Source organism: Doryrhamphus excisus, chromosome 17 (genome assembly GCF_030265055.1).
Source record: "Doryrhamphus excisus isolate RoL2022-K1 chromosome 17, RoL_Dexc_1.0, whole genome shotgun sequence".
Lineage (NCBI taxonomy): Eukaryota > Metazoa > Chordata > Actinopteri > Syngnathiformes > Syngnathidae > Doryrhamphus > Doryrhamphus excisus.
Genome location: NC_080482.1, coordinates 2,022,990 through 2,046,773, shown reverse-complemented (window position 1 = coordinate 2,046,773; position 23,784 = coordinate 2,022,990). Strand labels below are relative to the sequence as shown.

Genomic DNA, 23,784 nt, shown 5'->3' with positions numbered 1-23,784 from the left:
GCAAACTAGAGAGCTAGCGACCTCAACGGTAGCCTCCAAGTTATTTCCTTTAAACTTAAATAGCCAAAAACTTACCACTTCCACACGGATAGGGAGGATAACTATTAACAGTTATTTAACCTTTAACATGAACATTAATCAAACGTAATAATTTTTTTCTGGGTACATGATACCATACGGCATCCATATCAAACTTGCGCGGGCAGCAAAAGGCCCGTGGGCCGCATGTTTGAGACCCCTGATTTAGATCATATATAATAATGGAACAATGGTAAAGTCTTTATCTGGCATTTAACGTTTGAGGTGATGAATAAATATTGTCAATGCTGTGGAATATGAAGTTTTCATAGATAAACAACGAATAAACACCAGAGTGGGTTGGTTGGTTGGTTCTCTCCAAAAGTGAGTTTTGCCTGAAGGGGGTGGGCTTTGCTCCAATCCCCCCCACAGGAACCAAGCAAGACTCGGTGGGAAATAGTCTGACAAGAATGAGCCAACATGTCAACCCAAAAGCTTCCCCAGTGGAACAATTGCAGGAAGTGTTGGGGGCGGTGGTGGTGGTGGTGGTGGGGGGGTCACATCTCTCTCACAAGTCCATGCGGTGTTCCTTTCCATTTCCCTGCGATGCTATAGCCTCCATTTTGTCCAGCAACGATCCATCTCAGAATGACAAGTCGTTGACTAGCTATTTAGCTCCCTGTGTAGTAGCAGTGGACAATGGCGGCTGGAGCAACAACCAAATCCTTCTCGGAACTGGACTAATCAATATGGAACATCGATATCTTTCATGTGGCTGTCCTATTCCGCTCATATTTACGTATTCCATATTTCTTAGCTAATATGGTTCTCAGTTTGTTTTGGTGGACTTTGGTTTTGGGAAATTGATGTACTACAAAACAGCTTCTGAAATGGGGGGGGCACAGCGAGGTGTCGGGTAGGGGGGGGTCACGTCACTCTCACGAGTCCATGCGGTGTTCCTTTCCATTTCCCTGCGATGCTATAGCCTCCATTTTGTCCGCAACGATTCATCTCAGAATGACAAGTTCGGACTAGCTATTTAGCTCCCTGTGAAGTAGCAGTGGACAATGGCGGCTGAAGCAACAACCAAATCCTTCTCGGAATTGGACTAATCAATATCGAACGTCGATATCGTTCATGTGGCTCCGAAACCACTGGTATCCATGTTCGATTCTGCTCATATTTGCGTATTCGATATTTCTTAGCTAATGTTAGCAATTTATTTTAGGTGGACTTTGTTGTTTTAGTAAATTGATGTACAGTAAACCTCAGATATATCGGACTCGGATATATCGGAAATTCGCTCACAACGGACAGATAAAAAAGAACCAATTTTTCTGAAATGCATTTCCAATAAAAATTAATTGCATATATCGGATTTTTTATAACGGATTTCGCCTATTTCGGACAAAATCTCCAGTCCCGTTCCAATGCATTTCCATTAAATTTCCCTCGCATATATCGGATGGCCGCATCGTGGCGCTCCGATTCGCCGAATCGTGACAGGCCGCTATACGACGTCATTTGCAGCGTTTGCAGCGTTGCCTGCGCGTCCAGGTACATTGGAAACATAGTCAAGGAAGTGCCTTTTTATAACGGATAAAATCCCATTTACGCATATACCGGATATAAATCCGATATATGCGCAAAACGGACATTTTCCGGTATACGCATATAACGGATTTCGCTTATATCGGACAAAACCAGTGGGAACAATTGAATCCGATATATCCGAGGTTTACTGTACTACAAAATAGCCGACCAATCAGAGCTATGGAAGTGTATGTCAAGCTCCGCCCAAGGGTTTGGAGGGGGAGGAGCTAGCCGGTGTTGCTTACTGCTTCTAAAATGGCGGGTACAACGAGGGTTCCGGGGGAGGCGGGGGCGGGGTTAGAGAGCCAGCAGGCACTGTACTTACTTCAAGGTTAGCTGGTTTGTTCGTGTCGTCATTCATGCCGGTGCCAGCAACTCATACCGAGGTTTGTACAGATTTTACAGACTTATTTATTGTGGGGGCGCAAAATCCCAAAATAGCCTACAATAAGTGAAATCTGCAAAGGCTTTTCTGTTGAAAGTGAAAAGTGCTGACGTCATAGTTGTGGTCTGAGATGTTTGGACAGATTCAAGCCGGGACAGCTTGAGAGGCGCTACTGTATTCCTTTGGGTGACATACAGTAACGTTGTACTTGAGCGTCAGGAAAAAGGTCATTTCAGTCTCAGCAGCTGTTTTAATATCGTGTGCTTCACCCCCGTGCAGTCCCCATTCTCTGGCTGTTACCAAAATATGACTGATTATCATAAATATGCATCACACACACACAATTCCTATTTGAGCGCAGTGGCGGACCGTAGAGAATTGCATACATGCTAATGTGTCCGGCAGCTTTTCCGCTTGTTGTTACTCGCTATCGACGTGATCCTACTTTAGCTCTTTTGGGACATGACCTGCACAAAAAAAGCAAAGGGAAACACAACAGGCATGAAATCATGCAAAACGGGACAGGAAGGGGGGGCTTTTCTTTCAAGATCAAACACGTTCTTCATTTTTGTGTCCATTTCCTACCTGATTCTAACAGTTACGACCCATAAACCAAAACACACCCCAATTCTTCCAAATATGTTCCAATTGAAATGTTCTTTTCAATACAAACGTGACAACTATGTGGTGGTTTTTTCTTATTTAAGAGTGTTGTCAAATACGAGCCGAGTGTATGACTGAACTGTAATAAACTCTGCAGTTCCGAGGGAGGGAATGAAAGCAAAATAAGGGTGAAGAACATTTCAAGCCTGTGGCAACTCACAAAGAAATGACATATATTCAGTCAGAAGTGAAAGTAATGGGAAAAAAATGTCCACCACAGGTGGAACACAACTTGCCACAAAGCTGTAAAAGCATCTATAGTTATAGTTATTATAGTTATCTATAGTCTTGCTGTTATGCCGAATAAAGACTTACCAGGACATATAGCATTAGCGTCATTAGGCCTATTTTAGGGGGCCTCAGCCGCCCTAAAATGTTCTTAAGCCCTCCTAAAAAAATTGATATTTTTTATTGGTTTTATTTTATTTTTTTCCCCAAAAAAATTTAATTTAATAATATTTTATTAATTTCCCCCCCCCAAAAAAATTAATTTAATATTTTATTTTTTATTGATTTTTGCCCCCCAAAAATGTAACTTAATAATACTAATACTAGCCTACTAGTAGTAGTACTAATCAGAAGAATAATGATGATAGTAATAATAATAGCCTAATTAATAATATAATTCTAATTGATCACTGTCCAGCGGTTTTGCAGTGTATATTGTGTGTACTTGTGTACATTTAATGGTGGCCTAAAATAATTACCAATTAACAATTAAGTACCTCTACTAAATCTGTCCAAAAGTGGGAAAGTTATATCCCGGTTCTTGTTATTTGTTTTTTGGATTATTTTTTTTTATTGTCTATTACATTCATTCATATCCTGTGCATCTCCAGGGGGGGCTAAGCCCCCCTTCCCCGTCATCAGAACCTAGTGACACCCCTGACATATACTATTTTTTCTTCATAATTATTCTCAATTACAACCAGGCAGTAAAAATAAGGAAAATATATCAGTCATTTATATTTATTTCCATTTTTTTCCAAAACAAAACCACACAAATCAATCATGTCCACATAGACTTGTGTAATGATTACATGAAGTGTAATCAATAATCAAATGTAAAAAAAATACAATAGGGGTTTATTAATTTGCCTTTTATTACCTTTCAGTGTGTATTTCTTTGTGTATATTTACTGCAGCTTATAAATATAATAATTCATAAAAGATGCTCAGTGGTAATAAAATAACACCAAGTCCGTGTCCAATCCACTTGTATGAATGTAAACAAGTCTTGTTTACCAGTTTCATGGAAAAAGATGCTAATTGGGTGTTGACCCCTCCCAGGCCAAAAGGCATCCCGACACAGGAACACCCCCCCCGGGCGGCATCAGGTGCCAAACGCATGCTCCGTATAGTCGTGTGGTGCGTTCAGGTGATTGGCCAGTTCTTGCATGACAGCGTCCTTTCCTATCTGGTCGTTCCTCCTCCTCTCCATGATCACGTCCTCCAGGCTCTGGAACTCCAAAACGTGCGTCTTCTTGTCGGAAAAGTGTAATCTCAACCTGTACGGTTGTTTGCCGATCCTAATCTCCCCTCCGATTTTAAATTCGCGTTTTCCAAAGCGACACCAGGCCGCGAAACACTCGGAGTTCCTCCAGTAGAGTTCTCGGTCCCTGGAGCCGACGTGGTCCACGGCGTTGCGCACAATCACCTCCGGCTGGAGTGCCCGGTACCGGTAGAGAGCGTTGACGATGCGACCCTTCCTGCCCTGACTCACGTCGGTCAGGAAGCTGTTCTTGATCTCGGCGCGATGCAAGTGGACCACCTGGAAGTCCCCCACGTACACGGCCCAGTGCGGGTACTGTCCCGTGGCGACAAACTCCAGCAGGTCTCCCGGTTTGCACTTGTTCAGCAGGCTCTCCGCGGTGTGGGTGGCGGTTCCGGTGCCTCTTTCGAACACGCACTCCTCCCGGAAGCAAACCGAACACCCGAGCTCGTCTTTGGGGTCAAACGGTTTCTCGTCGTGCTTCGCCTGGTGGTTCTCCGTGGGGAAGGCGTCCGGATGCTCGTCCTCGTCGTCGTCCGCGTCATTGGAGAAAATGTACGAGACGCCGATTCGGGGTCCGTCTTCGTCCGGGTCGAGCCCATTCGGATCCGACGTCGGCACCTCCGCGTAATTTAAGTGAGTTAGTTTCTCCACCTGGTTCCCCATAAAGGTGGGCGTCGTTGAAACCGGCGGGATCCACCTGTTCGCCCGATCACGTCAGGAAGGTGTCAACTAAATCCAAAGTGGTGCCAGTAATCCATGTCCCGGTTTAGGAGATCCTCCGCCCGCCTGCGCGCACACAAACACACAGTGAACACGGATCCCAACAGGTGCGACCTGACACACCTGTTGGCTCACTTCGGAGCAGAATCCGCATTCAAATCGGACTTGCTTTGAACCCGAGTGACACATCCACGCGTCTGCTGTCACATCACAACTTGTCACATCAATCATGAAAGGCGCATGGACTCACCTGCCGTCACTAAAGAAACGTTTGACCTTTCCTTGTTTCCTCGCGGCTCTCCTCGCTTCCTGCTGGTGCTTGGCTGACTTTGGTGTGTTTGAAGTGCACCACACAAGCCTGTAGTTGGGAGCCAGTGTTGGTTTAAAGCAAACTCAGCCTGCAATGAGCCACTACTGGGAGGTGTCATCTTTTAAAGGCACAGTGCACCTTTTTGCCTCATTTGCATGAATGGCGCCATGATGGTCTGCATTAGAGACTCCAGCACAATCTCGTTAAAGAAGCCTAATGCTCTATTTTGATTGGCATTGTGGGAACGTTTTTACGCTCATACTGTTATGCATAAAAAATGTTATTTTGGTTTTATTACCACACCTGACATTTAACTGTGACTCATGACTGTTTGTTTAGAAAATGGGCTGCTAGCACAAAACACAGTTGACTTTTTTGCAAGAAAATAAAAGGCAGCGATAATGGACAGAAAGGCGATGCAGCAATGATTTGATGCCGAGATGAAGGATTTCACGTTATGCTTCATTTCGTTCGGTGCATTTATATGCAACACCGTACTATTGTTAATCACAACAACACACCAAGTAGTTTTGCCTGTATGCAAATCTGGAGAAGCAGACAGCAAAATCATGTGTCCGTTTAAAAAAAAAAAAAAAACAAGTCGTTAGCTACATCACAATTAGTCAAACATGTATGCAACCTCTGCAAAGTAAATGCACAGATGGGAACTTCATTTTTTAGATCAAATAACAATATTATTGTTGTTGTTATTATTGTTGTTATTGTTGGTCAAATCTGGTTAACATTCATTTTCTACCACTTATCCTCACGAGGGTCGCGGGGGTGCTGGAGCCTATCCCAGTTGTCTTCAGGCAAGGGGCAGGGTACAACCCGGACTGGTGGCCAGCCAATCTCAAGACACATATAGACAAACAACCATTCACACTAACATTCATACCTATGGACAATTTGGAGTCGCTAATTAACCTAGCATGTTTTTGGAATGTGGGAGGAAACCGGAGTACCCGGAGGAAACCCACGCATGCACGGGGAGAACATGCAAACTCCACACAGAGATGGGCGAGGGTGGAATTGAACCCTTGTCTCCTAGCTGTGAGGTCAGCGCGCTAATTTGGTTAACAAATTTTTTCAATTTAATTGTGAGTTGAATTTACTTGAAATAACTAGTTAGACTAAATCAAAAGTGAGTTGAGATTACTTGAGTTCTATTGTTGATACAACAAAAATATTAATTTGACCTAATACAGAAAGTTCCAAAACAAAGCAATAAGTCACGTGAGCTTGGTCTTTTAAATTGTGAGTTGAAATTACCTGAAATAATTTGCTAGATTTAATCAAAATATTAAGGCAGCAATGTTCCAATTTTTTTTTAAGTTGAGTCAACTTGGATTTTTTTTTACAGTGCAGAAACAAAGTACATAGGGGGTCCATTATACCCATTATCCCCATTACACAACAATGAGTATAGGCTGTTTTGATGGGCTTGAGGTCAGGGTTCCATGCATGTTCCTGTACATGAAACTCATCCCAACATGCTTTTATGAACCGATTTGGTGTCCATGTCTTACTAAGACAAACATTAAAGAAGTTGACTTTTGTCTGTCACGTGTCAACTTAACGCCACAAAAAGCTTCCTGTCACGTGTGAGAACAAGAACTGAATTCTGAGAAATGAATCAGCAACCCGGCATGCAACATAGACTGATGTCTTGCTACTCCATACTCCTAGCGCTGTGTAAAGCATGAGAAAATACCCCTAAAAATGCCTCATGCAAGGTCATTAAAAGATTAGCTTGACGTAAGTTGCATCTCAACACAGCCTTTGTTTGTTACGATGTAGCACAAAGGACCTTAAGAGGCCGAGGATCTGACCGCATACTTTGTATGTGTGTGGTTACAAAACGTTTGTCATTCATGTGACCATGTTTTCGCACTTTAAAGGTGTAATCAAAAAGAGCAAAGAATCATATCTACAGATACTTTGTACAATCAAATAGAACAAATACAAAACAAAACAAAACGTTCCTTCACATTTTGGGTCATGCATCCTTCTCGGAGCCACTCACCACTCTGGTTGTTCATGTTCTCAAGTGTCCTATTAGCCTGATTTGTTTTCTCCTCCCACACTCCTCAAGCAGCACTAACCTACAAACAGACACAATTACTCCAGGCTGTAGTGGAGAGCAAACATTGGAGATGGGAAATGTGCCACTCTGTCCTTGTGGCATTGCTGTCGTCACGCAGACGTCGCCCTCTAGTGGCTGACTTAGTGACGTGATAGAGTCATGCAACCTCTATCATCACCCTGGAGGATTGCTTTCTGTTGCTTTGTACAACTATAAAGCTAAAGCTTTAATTATAACTCAACAATACTGAAAATACACAACGTTTTTATACAGAAAGACAATTCCATAAAAGCAATATGTCGAAAAAACAAGCAAATGCTGCTCAACAACCTCGATGCATTTGTGGCGACAATAATGAAAACCATAGCAACAGTGTGCCTCTTTGTTAAAGCATAACAACAACAAAATGAATACGATGAATGTTCCTGATCAAAGTGCTGAGTTCTACGTGCGGCCATTCTGCTGCTTGTGGTTCTGGATCTGTCTCCTCAGAGTGTGGTCGGGTAGCAGGTCTGACAATTTCACGTCTGTGTTTCCACAGCCCACCACAGGACAGCTGGGGGGGCACAGAGACGAGCGGTCACAATCAAAGTCCTATTTAGGGCGGTCCATCTCACCTTCGTAAGGACACGCCATCTGGCTGTTGGCTAACAGGTGCTAACGGTTCGGTAAACGCAATTCCAAAATAAAAGCGGTGTAAATGATCTAAAGCAGTTTGATAAATTATTATTTTTTTCAATACAATACTTACATGCATTTCTTCTTCTGGTTGTGTCTTGTTTCAATGAGGCCCCTGATGGCACCTTCATCGTAGTGGTGCTTACACTTCTTATTCTTCATCGGGTTGACCATCTCCACCTGGAATACAGATACAGTACATACATAAATATCACCATGTTCAACATTTTCAAAATTAATCGCTTCCCACTGAATCCTCACTAGATAATAATCACCAGCTCAATAAAATAACAGCCCTTTATTTATTTATTTTTTAATCTGTGTTTAAAAAGGATATTAAGGCTCAAGAGGGAAGTCTCAATAATGAGACCACTACACTAGAATAGTGTAATAAGTCTCATTATTATGACTTTTTCTCCCATTATTTCGACTTTTGATCTCATTATGACTTTTTCTCCCATTATTTCGACCTTTTATCTCATTATTATGACTTTCTATCTCATAATTTCGACTTTCTATCTCATTATTATGACTTTTTAACCCATTATTTCGACTTTTTCCTCATTATTATGATTTCTATCTTGTAATTTTGACTTTTTATCTCATTATTTTTTGACTTACGATTGGGATTTTTTTTTTTCAGTGGCGGAAACGGGCTTTCATAAAAACCTGTTTACCATCTTCCAAATACATTATGAAAGCCATCTAAACATGAAATAACTGACCATTATTGGCACAAATGTTTAATTTGACACTGAATATACAGTATCGCCAGAAATAAATATAGAAAAGGGAATTAGCGGTCATATTTCCCAGACAGAATATAGATAAACCACACTGTTACACTGCTGCACGCCATCTGCCATCACGTTCACATGCAAAGCATCCGTTTGCCACCCTGCTTTGGTCTGATCGTTATAACAAACCCACCACAACAAAGATAATTTGTTCAGCATCTCTGTACACGCGCGTCATCAAGATGGTGGACCTATTCCGATGAGTATCAAAATGAAAGCAAAGCTAGCAACTACACGAGTGTACCTGGGTGAGAGGGCATGTGAAGTTTATTTGGGTCTGTGTTACAGCGACGTCCTCATCAAGATCCTCCGTGTGTTCTGGTTCTTGGTCGGCTGAAAACACAACATCCGCACTGCACATTACTAACTTTGATATTCTTTAATTCTACTTTGCGACCAAAAAAAAAAAAGGACGGCAACATAACTATGGACCGGCAACGATCACCCTGTTCTAAAACCATGAAATTTGAAGCACTATGTGGCGAGGTACAACTTAACATTAACACATTAACACTTTAAAGGAGTCCAATGAAGACTATTACCAGGAAAAAGGGGGTAGCAGGTATTAATTTATGTCAAAGTGATCAAGCAGATGTCTGCTAATTAGACTCAAACACCCAAGCATGTTTGTACCTTGGTTGGAACAGCTCTTGATGCTGTCCTTAAAAGTCACTACTTTCTGGTGATTCTGCAGATCTTCATCAGACAGTGTGGATATTCTCGTAGCAACACTTTCCTTGACTTTGGAGGAGAGACCGAACAAGTCCTCTGGTTGCAGTGCAGCAACCTAGATGGGGAAAAAAAAACATTTTTAGTGAAAAATAGTTGATGTTTCACCCTGCAGGGCAACTTTCCACATGTATTCAAGCACATCTCTTCAAGGAAACCTCTTGTCTAATATGGTAGTTAATGATTCCTGGTGGCTCCTCACATCTGATGTGACTTGTTGCACAATGTCAACTAAGCTGTCAATCTCTCGATCCAGCTTGGCACATTCCAGCATTAAGGCCTCCATCTTGTCAATTTCAGGGTCCCGCTCTCCGTCTATGCACAGAACACAATATAAATACGCAAATAACCCTCTCGCAATTGAAAGCACATTTGTTAGAATGTTACTACAATTGGCCATAGAAGCTTTAAAAGTAAATATTAAGTCTTAGAACAGTAGAAAGGCACAGCTAAACGTGGAGGTGACAAAGCAAAAAATGAGCTAGTTACCCAGGTCCTCCGCCAGGTCCATGGCCACTGAGGTGACGATGTCCATCCCCGTCAAGAGGTCGACCTGACAGGACTTGAGGCTGGACAAGGTGCCATGTACCTCGCTCAGACTTAGTGACATACTGGCGAATATCCCAATACACTCGAATAATCTAGCAGCACGTTAGTATAGACTAGGCCAAAAGCAAAGTTAAAGCTTTTTGCTGTAAAGTCTAAAGAGTTGAAACTATGAAAACAGCTTACGATCTTTGAAGTCACGCGAAACACCCGCCGAAATGGAGGGAACTATGAGTTGACTCGCCTCTACTTCCTACTTCCGGCCAGCTTCCGGCTTCGGCTCATGTAGTAATGAGTCGGTCGTGAACGAAACGGCTCGTAGAGTCGGTTCTTTGAAGTGAACGACAGAAGTCCGCCCTCATACTCTTTCAAGCGTATGAGACGTCCTTTTGGTCTCGTCTTTTTCGGTGAAAGCCGTACGTGACTGGTGAAGATGTGTAGTGCCGTATGTGTCGACACTAAGCAGACTGGGGAAGTAGGCGATAGACAATTACATAATCCATAATACGTAATTACATAATCCTTACCTTTAACATGATCGGCTCTGTGCATAAAACACATAAAATGCAGTGATGTTTGTGTGTAAACTACCACAAGCATTTTCTTTTAAACAGAAATACCATCTATCCAAACATATCTTGCTAGCAAATGCTTTAATCTGTATTTTTTCAGTGGTAAAAAAAATTAAAATAATCAATGGAACCAAGAAAATACGGCTAATAATTTATCCACTTGCACCATGGATATGATATAAGAAAAAAAAAGCACAATACACACATTCAGATTGGACCGTTTGGTCTAATTAAAATAGGACTTTGTTTGTTTTCCAGTTTTATTAATGTATTAAATGTTAATAATGTTAGGAACAGTAAGGCAATTTCAGGTTTCCATCTATGAACAATATACAATATTACATGTGCTTTAGGACATTATTCAGCTAAACAATGAAATGTATTAAGTACACAAAAGGCAACAAAATCCTTTCTTCTGCTTCTTCCGGATCTTCACAGTATTGTTCTGAACTCATCAAAAATGAAACTGGGCACGTGGGCTTCAGCCACCTTTGGAACACAAAGAAAAATAGAAACAGAAAGTAATGACAATGCAACCGACCTCTGTTACGATGTGAAAACATACAGTACAAGCATTTATTCATGACATACTAGAAACATATTCATTCAGAATAAACGAGGATCACCTACCTTGCGTGACAGTTTTGTGTATTTCACATAGTCTTCCAGAAACATGAGCGCTCCCACCACATCCGAGGGCATGTCAGGGATCTTCTGACTAGAATTTCAGGAGGGAAAAGACTATGATAATAGCTCATGAAAGCAACATCTTAATTTTATAGTATGATTCACATCTAAGCAAAATATTATAAAATACAATATTGATTATATTAACTAGGAAAAACAGTGTGGTTACCTTGTGCACTGTTCCATGGTAGAGCGGATGAACTGACCAATGAGGGCCAAGAATTGCTGCGTGTATCTGGAGTGAAACTGCTTGAGAAGTGTGAGAAGACCAAGCACTAAGGGCGGCCAGTCAACCGGGTCAGTGGGTTTCCTGCACGTCATTCCTGTTAAAAGTACAACACATCAAATTTGCATTTGCTTTCAGGCTCATATAATTATACAGCGGTGCGGCTAATTTATGTCAAACCTCTAATCTCGTTACATCTCCTTTACTTCGAAAGTACTACTAATTGTTTAAATATTGTGTCGCTCACAAGTCAGTGAAACGATAGCTCTCGGCGAACTCAGGACAAGCTTGTCAACCCATTGGAAATTGGAGGAGGTCATGAAAGAAAGCTAAACTCATCACACAGCAACTCAACACTAAAAAGGTAGCTAATAAATATACAAGTACCAATACATTTCACTGGTGCATGTCGGGGTTCTACAATGATTGCAGCCCTTCTCTGGGCTCCTCTGTCTCCCTCTGGTGGACAGAGGCAACATTGCAGTGCCCCGGCAGCCATACATACATCCATTCATCCATCTATTTTCTATGCCGTTTGTTCTCAAATGAAATGCTTTGTTTGGCCAAAATGCATTATGGGAAAACGTTCAAATAGTTTGTATTGGTGTTGGTGAGAACTAACCTTGATTCTTGCTGTACTGAAGCTTAGGCAGCTGTGCTATAATGAAAAGAAAGTTGATGATGGGGAAGTACGGGAGGCGCTTTGTGGTAATGTAAATCTGTGAAAGACAGAAAAAAGTAGGTCATTCTTCAAGTTGATTTAAAAAAATAAAGGTGGGATAGCAACATCTTTCGTTCTCTAACCTTATTAAGCGGGTTGTGAATACCCGCAGCCTCCAAGTAGGCAGTGATGTCATACAGAAGGGTGTTGTCCTCTTTGGGGTAGGGCAGCGATGGGTCTTGGTAGTGGGCTTCAATATCTGCGAGAAGAGACCTGGCGGGATCATATAGCAAAAGAAGAGCGAGAAACAATGTCGTCATTCCCTTGAACCGAATGTGTACCGTTTACAATGCCAGACGAAAGATTCTTAAGAGTTAGTCTTTTTATACTGTGCATGTTGTTACATGCTGGGATGTAAGCACTGGACTGACTTGTTAAGGTTCTCCAGGGCAGCCGCCAGGTGCTTGGAGTCAAACTTGCAGGAGTAGTTCAGCTCATTGGCAATCTGCTGCCGTAGAATTTGCATTTGGCCGACCTACCACATAAACATCAGATGAGGGGTATTCTACAAAGTGTAATGATTTTATCGTCTGGAGAGATGAAGCAGACACACGTACCTTCATGATGACCTCCAAATACGGCCCCCAGATTTTTTGGGTTTTGGCCACTGCATTGGCGTACACTTTGCTAGCATTACCTATCACGAGAAAAATTTTTTAACCGCAGATCCCCTTGAAATATCCTAGATGTTTTCTTTTTCTTGCATTACCTACCCACGATCCCCTGAACTGGGTTGACAGCCCCCAGCATTGCTTTGAAGACCTCCAATGCAGCTTTGTCCTTCAGAATGGCCTTGTGAATCACTGTCAGGAAATTCTAATGGGACAAACACGCATTTTAAAAGTCAATACACGCTGAGTTCATTGGGATCCTCAACCACGCAGCACATTTTTGTGTCAATTTCTGGAAGCACAAACCTGCAGCTCCCTGACAATCATAAAGCAGAGCAAGCGGTCCAATCCGTTGAGGCCAAAGGTACCCAACGAGCTCTGGATCTCTGAGAATAGTCTGTTGTTGGTCACTTCCTGGTGGCTCTTCAGGTCATACCAGGTGTTCATTTGATCGATGTAGCATGTTGCCCTGGCGAAATAACAAATACTGTCGAGGTTATAAAAGACGGCAAAAAAAGGGTAGAACATTCCACACTAATAACAGGATGCAGACTTAGGATCTGTGATCCGGAGAATCTCTCTGCACAGACGACCAATGAAGGTGGCAGACTCATCCACAGACGGAAACGTGGGAATCGGAATGTGAGTGGACTGGTACACACTTTGCCAGTCTTGGATCTGATCACGATCAAGAAAAAGAAGAATTTACAGAAAACAAAGGCGGGAAAAATGTGTCAATCTTCCATTGCTGAATCCAACCTTAGTCCTGAGGAAGCTGTTGCATTCCTGCTCTACATTGTAGTTGATGATTCGGGAGACTTCCTCCTGCCAGATTTTAAGGCCGTATATACTGACATAGTCCTGGATGTACTCAAAGGACCTGTAGAAGCCGTCCATGGTGGCCGCCATGTCTTTTAACTTGGGCATCAGCTCGCTGGACTGGGAAGGTTGGGTTGAGGGTGTCAAAAATGATATTAATACAGTAAATATTAGAGAAGCGATATCATGCCCTACCTTAGCTTTGGGGTTGAATATTAATCCCTTGTGCAGAGCATAAGCCACCCTCTTCACCAGCTCCTTCCTGATGCCATCCTCCAGAAGTTGCTTAGGATCCACCTAAAGCATCACAATCACGGTAACTCACTCTAGCGAGGTGTAATCAATGTGCAAATTAACATGAGGGAAACATGTTTAATACCATGTATGAAAGAATACATGACACACCTTTATAATACCAACCAAAGTGGTCTTCATCATCAATATCCCCTCGGTGAAAATGGAGATGTCATGGGTGAGTTTAGCCACCTGTAGTGATGTTGAAAAATGTTTAAAAATATGAAAATATTCATCTAAAATACAGTCGGCAAGCTCGATGTTCTATCTCAGTAGATATGCTTCTTACTTGACTGTGGTCTTTATATTATGGAAAGCTCATTATATATATTCATGCATTCATTTTCTATTCCGCTTAATTCCCATTAGAGAATAATAAGCCTATCCCAGCTGACGCTGAATACCTCCTGGACTGGTCGCCAGCCAATTCAGAAAATATATAGCACATAAAACTCAAAATACTTGCTTTCATAAGAATAAATCATGTTTAAATTAATTTGTCTGACAACTTGTGGCCCAATATTTGTGAAGATGAATTTAAATAATATGCAAAAAAGGCTCTGCTGGCACAACCTAAATGTTCTCATTTGTATTTCACATTGACAGGGGGCGTAAAATTGCTCTAATATGAGTGCCAGTGTGACTGCTTCAGAATCATATTGATTATTCTGCATGAAAAACATCTTGGCGGGATGCTTTGAATAATTCAGCTTTTGATTTTGCGCAGTAGATGTGATGCGTGTGAGACCATTACAAACTAATCAGGTTCTTTACTTCGTAGCGCGCCCCCAGCTGGGAGTAGTCCTTCAGTTTGTCCTTGTCCAGCCGTGTGGGGACCTCAATGATGTCATGGATCTGAAGCTTGATGATCCTGGCCAGAGAGGTAAACATGCTCTCTGGGATGATCTGCAGTACCTGCAAACAGGAGGAAGCAGCAAGTTGAACACCAAACTGTTAGTAGGACAAAACGTATGTGATGTAAGCTTCAACTATGTCATTGATAAACAGCACCTTCCTGACGTAAGCCACCAATTCCCCGGAGTAGAACTGGGAGACACTTAGCAGGTCGGCGCTATTAGCCTGGTTGATGCGCAGCAATGGGAGGTCCAAGGCAGAGGCCAGCTGGTTTCACACACACACACACACACACAAACTGGCTTTAAGATCATTGTTGTGAAGTGCCAACTGTAATTCCTCATTATGCATGTATAACGAATGCCAGCCAGTGCGGCTGTGCAAGTGTGCCCTAAGAGTCACGCTGAAGGCTGGCTTGACAGGCCGTGCTTTTGGCCCATCGGTCAGCGCTTTCCACTCCCATTCCAAAAGGTCCTGTATTCAAGCCCAGCACGGGGCTGGCTGAAACAGGCGGGTTATGCATGCAGCAATGCCAGGGACAACTCACCTTCAGAAAGGTGGCTCGCAATTTTATGACCATGGATGAGTTTACCCGGATGCTCTCCTGCATAATAGATGTGAAGCTGCAGGGTAAAACATGAGCAGGGGGGGAAAGGGCGTTAGAGGAAAAGAAAGGGGTGAAATCTGCTCTGCATAACAAATAAAAAAAACCTTAAAAGAAGAGAAAAACATACACACACACCACCTGTGTTTTTACGCTACCTGCATACTGATAAATGATGTCGCATAAAAATACAATCAATTATTTATGTGACTGTCTAGTATAGGGATTATTGGTCTTTGCTGTTTATTAGCATTAACTGTACATGCCGCTATTTCTTCCTCACGGTATGAACCCCTTAGCTGATACAGTGATGTGTACAATTTATGGCCATGTTCTCATCCCCCAACATCTCATATACAGTATGTGTTATGTCCTGTGGAGGACAAACAGAGATTACCTACCTGTCTATGATCTGCCACGCATACGACAAGTCTCCGACTATCTGCATCGTGATGAGGACCTCTTCTTTGATATTGATGGTGCGAATCATTTGGTGCAGGAACTTTCTCGAGTCTGCCAGAAACTGACAGACCTGCAGGTTGGACTCCAACTGATGGAACTCCTGGACCTGAAAACCGAATGAAGGACGTTGAAATTGAAACATGTAACGATAAAAGGAACACACAACTGGAGTCACCTAATTATGGGGCTTATAAACTCATCTGTTGAACTAACCACAGTGATTTTTGGGGAAAACTGAAACATTCCCGTGTTTTACTGCTGATTACTAAAGAACGGAAAGAGGTAGAAACAAACTCTGTGTGCCTCAGTCAAGATCGTCAAACATGGCCTGTACTCGGAGGGATGTCTTGCTGGGATTGAAAGGTTTAATAACTTGTTACATCAACATTAGCTACCCAAGTTAAGTGATCGAGTACCTTGAATGTAGCAAGGCACTGTACCGTGCTGTGTCAGGAAAAGAACGGCCCCTCACCTCGATAAGAGCCTGTATGAGCTGGACGGTCTTCCTCCCAGCAGCTGTTGAGTCCTCGTAATTTAAAGATTCGATTTGTTTGGAGATTTCTCTGAACCAGGCTTGGAGGTTTTCTGTGGGCGTGACAGAATGTAAAGATGAAGCCGCTGCCTATGTATACATTCACAAAGTACGTCTTTTACTTTTCAATACGCTCGTCTCCCATGTATTGAAAAGAGGTGTGCAAATTTTTTGTTTTCCAAAGAAAAACACATTTTCATGCATTTCACAAACATTTTTTTTCCATTTCACAAACAATAACAATTAATCAGATGATTTTCAAAGAAGGATGTACATTTTTGTACTCCCATACTCCCTTCAGAGAGCAGCACAAACTGGGTCTAACAAGGACATAAAAACGCTGCACAACTGTGCAAGAAGACAAATATCTGAGAGTGTGTAGTTTAAGACAAAGACGCCTCACAGGTCGTCACCTGGCAGCTGCACTAAATAGTACTAATAGTACTAATAGTAGTAATAATACCCGTCAAACACCAGTGTCAGTATCAACAGTGAAGCGGCGACTTCAGGACTTCAGACTTCATGGCAAGATTGCCAAGAAAAATTTCCAAGTGATCCCAAACTTTTGAGCGGTAGTGTATGTATACATGTTTGCGTTCATGTTCAAATAAACCATAACTCACCATTTTTCTCGACTCTGGTGAGCGGTTTAACACCTGAGAAGACTTCGGCCAGCTCAGTCATTCTCTCTGACCCCTCCTTTTTGTAGCTCTCCCATTTGAGTTGTTTCTCTGACAGCATCTGCTTGAACATCTGGAGGAGGGGCCACACAGATGCGAGGTGGATGAGGAGGGATTAGTCAGATGAGATGACGATAATGAGAAGATTCAATTTGTGTCCTCTCCTAATCACTGAACGGCTAGCCATATGCTGCCCCCTCGGTGAGTTAATAAACAACAGAGGGGGCAACACACGACACCAAACACAGCTTGCGTGGATCCATGCGACGTTCTTCTGTCATCACTCACTGAAACCACGTGCGAGGACGAGGGGTGTGATGCTACATACACCTAGCCGTGTTACTACGCAAGAAAAGTAGTTCCTTTAACAATATCACTAATGTGAATATGCAGGTCATGGCATGTAAATGCAGCATCTTGTCATTTTGGGGCATTTTTAGGGGGCTTTACAGGCGAAATAAGTGAATCCAAATGACATCCATTCTTGGTGAAAAGGGAAACACCTGTGTTCTTATCTCACATAAAGATCGTGGATGATTAGCAACATTTGAAAACAGTTGCAACCACCACGGTAGTTGTTAAAGTTGTGTTACTAAAAGCACTTTATTTACGGTTACATACCCCTTCGTCTTGAGGGCTAGCATAACAAGACAGGAGCTCATAAAGGTATTCTCGTTTTAAAGGCCGTAAAACAACTCAGACAGCACGGCCCTCCACCAAAGCTTTCTGATCTTTGGTTTCAGTGGAGACCAACAAATGTTAAAGAGCCATGAGTAATGTTAAAGACGCATTAAAAATGGACAATCATATACGCATTGTTTGAATCCAGATGACCATATCCTTGGTGAAGTATACAAATCCATCACATTCCTTCTGTGATATAGACTCTCGCTCACCTCTTTAAGCGTGAACTCCAGCTGGGCGGTGTCGAGCAGGAGCTGAAAGAGGATCTTGGGGTTGTACTTGGAGTCGTTGATCACTTGGTCTTTGATCTGGCGCAGTTTCTTGTTGTTTGGGTCGTAGGCTGTCAGACGTTGAAGGACAAAACAATTCAATGTCATTTCAAGAACCCCATTATGAGGAACCGTCTAGGAATATCTAGAATGTTGGCCAAAGGTCACAAGGTAAAGGCAGTTTAGAGCAGTAAAGTGCGGTGAGGTTCATGGCTGGTGAGGCACTGACTCCTTTTATTTGTGGTTTATTTGTACAGTATATGAAACACTTGCACCCTATCAGTCTGCAGGAAACGATCTGATACTTTACTGTAGAGATCACCTACCTAGTGATTTAATTGGTCTTCTTGACAGTCAAATTCATTAATTCATTAGGAGAGCATTTTATTTGACTTGTTGCTAAATCTGGATCGTTAAAAAATACGCACCATCCACAATCCAGTGCTCCTTAGATAGTAGGCTCAACTCACGCACTTAAGCCGAGATGAGAGATTTGCAAAAATAGTGCAAATCCAATTATTTTTGTTATATTTAAAAAAATATATACAATAATAGGCTCTGTCTCCCCTGTCTGCCCTGACCGCAAGTCACTGCTTTCCTTCCTACTTCCTCAGTTGTCTTACCCGACTCTGCGGAGTGCAACATGAGCCAGCGAATGGTCACATTGCAGTTCCTCAGACAGTTGAGCAGTTTGGGTATGTTATCTAAAATGATCTCCTCTCGAAGGAAACCTTCCTTCAGCAACTGCTGCACTTGAGGTCGCAGGCTCTCCGTGCTTGTGGCATAACGGGTCGCCTAAACACACGCAATGTTAGACACAGCTCAGCATCGTCTGTTGATGAGACACTGAGCAGGCTGCAATCGGATGCTTAATATACACAAATGGAGTTGAATTTGAGATACAACGTGAGGAACCCCTCTGGTGTTTTCGTACCTGCTCCTTGATGTTTGCAGAGTCCAGAGTGTAGTTCAGAGCCGTTTTAGCAGCTTTGTAAGGTTCCCAGGCCTCCACCAGATTCACCGTGATCCCCATGTATATACTGATAACCTACGGTTAGACAACGGAAAATGATTCCATACAGCAAAGGGAACAACTGACAGGTAGTGCAATAGGACTAGAGCAGGGGTGGGCAAATATCGTGGGCCGCATTGAGTTAACAAAATTGTCCAGGGGGGGCCAGAACATATATTTGTTAACACACACACTATTTTATGCTGTTTTTCCTTGAATTATTTGTCTAATTTTATCTGTAAAAGTGTTATACTATCAGCTGTATGTTCTCATGTCCCTTTTTTCAGGAGCACATCAAACTACACAATTTAATTTTACAGTTTGGTTGTTTGTTTTTTTTACTAAATAAGACATCCGACTTGCAAGTCATGTTGCCAGTTTGTATGTTAAAAGTTGAAATACTTAGAAAGCAACTGGCGGGCCGGATTCACACTCTTGGTGGGTCGCATGTGGGCCCCGAGCCGTAGTTTGCCCATCCCCTGCTTTAGAGTCACTTATTTCCACTGAAGGTGGAGACCCATACCCAGTTGTCAGGGAAGTACTTGTCCACTATCTCCCTCATCTTGGCCTGCTGGGTATGAAGTATCGACGGGCTGAAGTAAAGGCAAACATACAGCATGGCTGCCTGGTTAGCCAGCGCTGTACTACGATGTTCCGGTAGAGGGTAGGCAGACACCTGTAGAGATGGAAGAACATTTGTGTGACGTTCGGGTATAATCACCGCCTTGATATTGAACAACTTACTTGGTTGTATATGTCATCAGAGCGCAGTCTCCCAATGACCATGCTAATAAAGGTGCCACTGATGGGAACCCTTTGGAAGTAGCTCTCTGGGTAGTTGGCCGGCCGTTTGGCTCCAGGCTGGCTCGAAAAGCCGGTGCTGCGTAGGAGTTTGCAGATGTCATCCATGTTGGAGTCTGTTGAAGACCTTGCAGCACTGAAGAAAAAAAAATACACGAGGAAGATGAATGTGCATCTGGAGCTTATGATTTTAGTGTACCGTTATATTTGTCTGCGTGGGTGTGGACCTGTAGCGATAGTAAGAAACAAGCATTCTCTCTCGAACCTCCCCTTCAATTTTTTGGTCGGTAACAAGCAGCATCATGCCATACAAGTAGAGAGCTTCACACTGAGTAGGGAAAAAAAATACATGCATCAACAGAGCATTGACTTTGATGTAAACAATGAATATTGCAAGACATGAAGTCACTGCTGCTGTACTGTGGTTTGTATTGTGCCACTTACCAGTAGTTGTTTTCCGTCCTCATTTAGAAGCACTGTCTCAAGAGTCTGCTGAATATAAACACCCTCATGTAGGTCATCCAGGTGTCTGGAGGGAAGACATGTAAAATCGTATCTTAATATAGATGATCGCATGTGGAATTTGGGGATTTTCAAAGAAAAAAAGAACAACATTTATGACATATCATTTTAACCTCATCCATTAAAAACTGCAATTTTCTTTGAATTTTCGTCCACAAACCTTATGTAAGACATGCACACGTATGCCTTTCTCTTTTCTGTGCATTCTAAAGATACTGCAGATGATTGCAGAATAAGTGTTTCCAATTAAATTATTGTTTTATATCTTTAGAACGCACAGAAAAGAGACAGACATACTGTTTATGTGTTCGTGTCTTACATAAAGATTGTGAATGATGGGCAAAATTTCAAAAAATGCTGTTTTCATTTAAGGCTTTGTCCCATAATAATTCTGTTTGCCTCCAACTAAATGTTTACATTAGATGGTGTCATACAGTGGTAAGTTAGGTTAGTTTGTTCCTCATTAACGACTGTAATTTTGTGTTAACATCACTATCATCTTGGAATACCGTCACTTGGATCACTGTTAGTCCCAGAAGTGGCTTACTGGCCTGCAGGAGAGGATTTAACGTGTATATAACATGACATATCTGTGAAAAAAATCCTATTTAATATGGTGAGTTTCCACCCAAGTAACAGTGAAAACCACAACAACAAGAAACTCCAGCGTTTTAATTGTGAATATAAGTTCGGAACAACCAGCAACATAAGTCAATGTCTAGATACGTCTGGAAAAACAAATAAAAAGTCCAACAAAATCTAAATCGTTAAATGGCGCAGTGGGACAAAGCCTTTAACCATAAAGTACATTTCGCCCAGTGCAGTTTTACCTGTTTAGATCCACTATGTACTTGTGGACGCTCTCAAATGCTAGGTAGAATCTCGAAAGAATCTCAATATTGTTCTCTCGAAACTCCTCATCCAGGTCCTGAAGTTCGGGTTTGGCCTCCAGCTTTCCCTCATAATACTCTGGGCCCTGGGGAAGCATGGTTATTTTACACGTGCAAAAGGAACAAAAGAGAATCAACACAATAATAAATCCAAAGGGTTACACATACTTTAAAATAGCTGAAATCACAGATAATGTCTCCGTATTTCTGCTGGTCGCTCTTGTCCTTGAGCCGAAAAACTGCAGGGATGAAGTCCGAGAGGCGCAGGAGCTCGGCGATGATAGCATTTCCCCTGGAAACTATCCTGAGGATGGCTTGGCCGCACAGGTTGTTCTCCGCCAAGAAGTCCACCATAGTGGCTGGAGAAGAAGAGCAGCCACACCTGGGACAGGTGGACAGGGTGTTTGAATACAGCACTAAATCACTTTTCATCCATCCGTAGTAAGAATGCCCCCTGCTGTAGCGTCACTTGTTGATGATCACTTGATGTTTACTATATGTTACTGCAAATATGTTTCCATATTGTACAATACTGTATTAATTCAACACATTATTTGTCCTACAATAACAAACGTTGTATTAATACACGGCAGTTAACCCTAATTGTATGCAAGCCAGTGCTTGTGTAAAACCGTTTCTTCAACAAAATATAATGTAATATCAAGCAGTGTTACATAGTATTACACCGTAGTTTAGCTACTCCTTTCATTGCTATGCTAACGTTAGCACATATTCTCATCCTAGCTATTCACATTAACAATCCATGTTGCAAATATAAATAAGGATGAAAAGCAGTCATAGATCACGCACCGTTTTATGTGTTGATGGTTCAAAACAAAATTATAGATAAAGTCGTATTTTTCATTGGAACTGCTCGGATATTAGCTGTCTTTTCTTCACTGTTTACTTCCTCATGACCAACCATGTGACTTTGCTACTGGGTGCGTTTGATTAATCACACTTTACGTGCCGGAAAGACGGAACAAATGTGTTCTGTCGTGTTTCGGGAGAGTTGCTATTGTTGCAATATGTTTTGTAACGTCATAAATTATACATTCGGAAATGTATAAATGGAAGAAAGGGCTCGACTCTATTGAAGCAGTTCACTTCGTTTGAAGTCACAGTGATCCTTTAGATGGCGACAGAGATCCACTCGATCTTCAGTTTTGTTTTGGGTTTTTTGCTGCTTCACATCATTTGGCCTGCCAGAGTTCTTTCATTGCTCTGCTCCTCCACTGTTATTTTTACTTGCGTGAACGAAGTGTTGAAAATTAGTCACCTTAAATTAATATAGTCACAAACATACTCGTAATATTCTCATAGGCTTCCACCCTTTCAGAAAATAGGCAAAATGAAGTGCACCAAAAGTGCATTTCTGTTGTTGCATAATTATTTAATACAGATACAGATGGGGAAAAGGCGCAGCAAACGCTCCAAACAGAATTATGCATGCAAAATGCAAAAGAAAAATGATGCAAAGTAAAATAAAAAAAATCAATAAACAAGGCCAAAAACAAATGCAAAAAAGGCACCAACTTATGAGAAATGTTGCAAGTTCACGGGAAAAACAAACATTTATCAAGCTACTTGCCAGTCAGTTTCTATAATAGGCTATTGTAACATACAGCAAGTGTTAAACAAAGACATCAAGAAATAATTACCTTGACAATCTACCTCTTCACAAGTCAGTCAACATTCTTGTGAGCATCCCGTAGGATGTCCCTCAAACCTGCGTTTGCATTTTTTTTTGTTTTGCAGTGGATCATTTCTGTGTTTGGAGCATCAGGATGTCAGCACCTGAGGTTAGATATTTTGTTCACTTTCCAAAATCTGACATTTTTCCACTGAGGGATACACCCATACAGAAAAAATGAAGTATACGCTAGCCACTTTATTTGATTCAACTTTTGTTTACTTAATTACATGCTAAACCAATGCAGTGTTGTGTTGCAGGAGTCAGTAAATTGTTAGTGATCGCCAGACTGACATTTGGTTGATGTGTCTATTTCCTCTACTTGGGGGCCACTGGAGCTCAAGTCTGGGTGAGACTGGGCCGCATCAGGTTTTCAAAAAAAAAAAAAAAAACGCATTTATTAAAAACAAAAATATTTTAAAAAACTTCGCTTTGGTTCCAATTTTCTACAAGAAAAGCTCTGATAAAACATTCCACTGTTCGCAAATATCTTACTTTTTATATTTCTACACAAAATAAGATGAAAAATAAATAAACTAATCAAGAATAAAGAAAATCAATCAATCAGTAATAAATAAATAAATATAATAATAATAATAAAATGGCAAATAATAAAAACTTAAGAAACCACATATAGTTGGTGGGTAGACAAATTATTTTTTTCAGATTAAAATGAACAAAGCATTATTAGAGCCCTGTAGACATGACAAAACACGACTATAGTCACATTTATACTCTTTTTATTTACAATATATTGCGCAACTGCAGGGTCTTGAGACACATGCTAACTCGCAAACTAGAGAGCTAGCGACCTAAACGGTAGCCTTCAA

The 23,784-nt window shown here is 41.7% G+C and overlaps 3 protein-coding genes across 3 annotated transcripts; all 3 read right to left on the bottom strand.

Moving 5' to 3' along the window:
• Window positions 1–2,226: 2,226 nt before the first annotated feature.
• On the bottom strand, window positions 2,227–5,292 carry lratd2b (LRAT domain containing 2b). Its single transcript, XM_058053961.1, has 2 exons — window positions 5,125–5,292; window positions 2,227–4,940 (listed from the first exon to the last, which is right to left on the bottom strand). Exon 2 carries the CDS (start codon window positions 4,815–4,817, stop codon window positions 3,993–3,995), a length of 825 nt encoding a protein of 274 aa, XP_057909944.1. The 5' UTR covers window positions 4,818–4,940; window positions 5,125–5,292; the 3' UTR covers window positions 2,227–3,992.
• A 911-nt stretch (window positions 5,293–6,203) lies between these two features.
• nsmce2 (NSE2 (MMS21) homolog, SMC5-SMC6 complex SUMO ligase) lies at window positions 6,204–10,292 on the bottom strand. Its single transcript, XM_058053963.1, has 6 exons — window positions 9,964–10,292; window positions 9,677–9,789; window positions 9,379–9,532; window positions 8,990–9,078; window positions 8,022–8,128; window positions 6,204–7,826 (listed from the first exon to the last, which is right to left on the bottom strand). The coding sequence occupies exons 1-6, from the start codon at window positions 10,082–10,084 to the stop codon at window positions 7,715–7,717; spliced, it is 696 nt and encodes a 231-aa protein (XP_057909946.1). The 5' UTR covers window positions 10,085–10,292; the 3' UTR covers window positions 6,204–7,714.
• A 533-nt stretch (window positions 10,293–10,825) lies between these two features.
• On the bottom strand, window positions 10,826–22,273 carry washc5 (WASH complex subunit 5). The gene is made up of 29 exons (XM_058053213.1): window positions 22,072–22,273; window positions 21,430–21,643; window positions 21,202–21,347; window positions 20,294–20,378; window positions 20,077–20,177; window positions 19,793–19,985; window positions 19,572–19,724; window positions 18,971–19,084; window positions 18,660–18,831; window positions 17,980–18,107; window positions 17,027–17,156; window positions 16,344–16,456; window positions 15,811–15,977; window positions 15,353–15,428; window positions 14,962–15,072; window positions 14,725–14,865; window positions 14,062–14,142; window positions 13,852–13,953; window positions 13,597–13,776; window positions 13,391–13,515; window positions 13,144–13,306; window positions 12,940–13,042; window positions 12,784–12,863; window positions 12,598–12,701; window positions 12,310–12,439; window positions 12,128–12,224; window positions 11,449–11,602; window positions 11,223–11,310; window positions 10,826–11,081 (listed from the first exon to the last, which is right to left on the bottom strand). The coding sequence occupies exons 2-29, from the start codon at window positions 21,613–21,615 to the stop codon at window positions 11,025–11,027; spliced, it is 3,480 nt and encodes a 1,159-aa protein (XP_057909196.1). The 5' UTR covers window positions 21,616–21,643; window positions 22,072–22,273; the 3' UTR covers window positions 10,826–11,024.
• Between the last annotated feature and the right edge of the window lie 1,511 nt (window positions 22,274–23,784).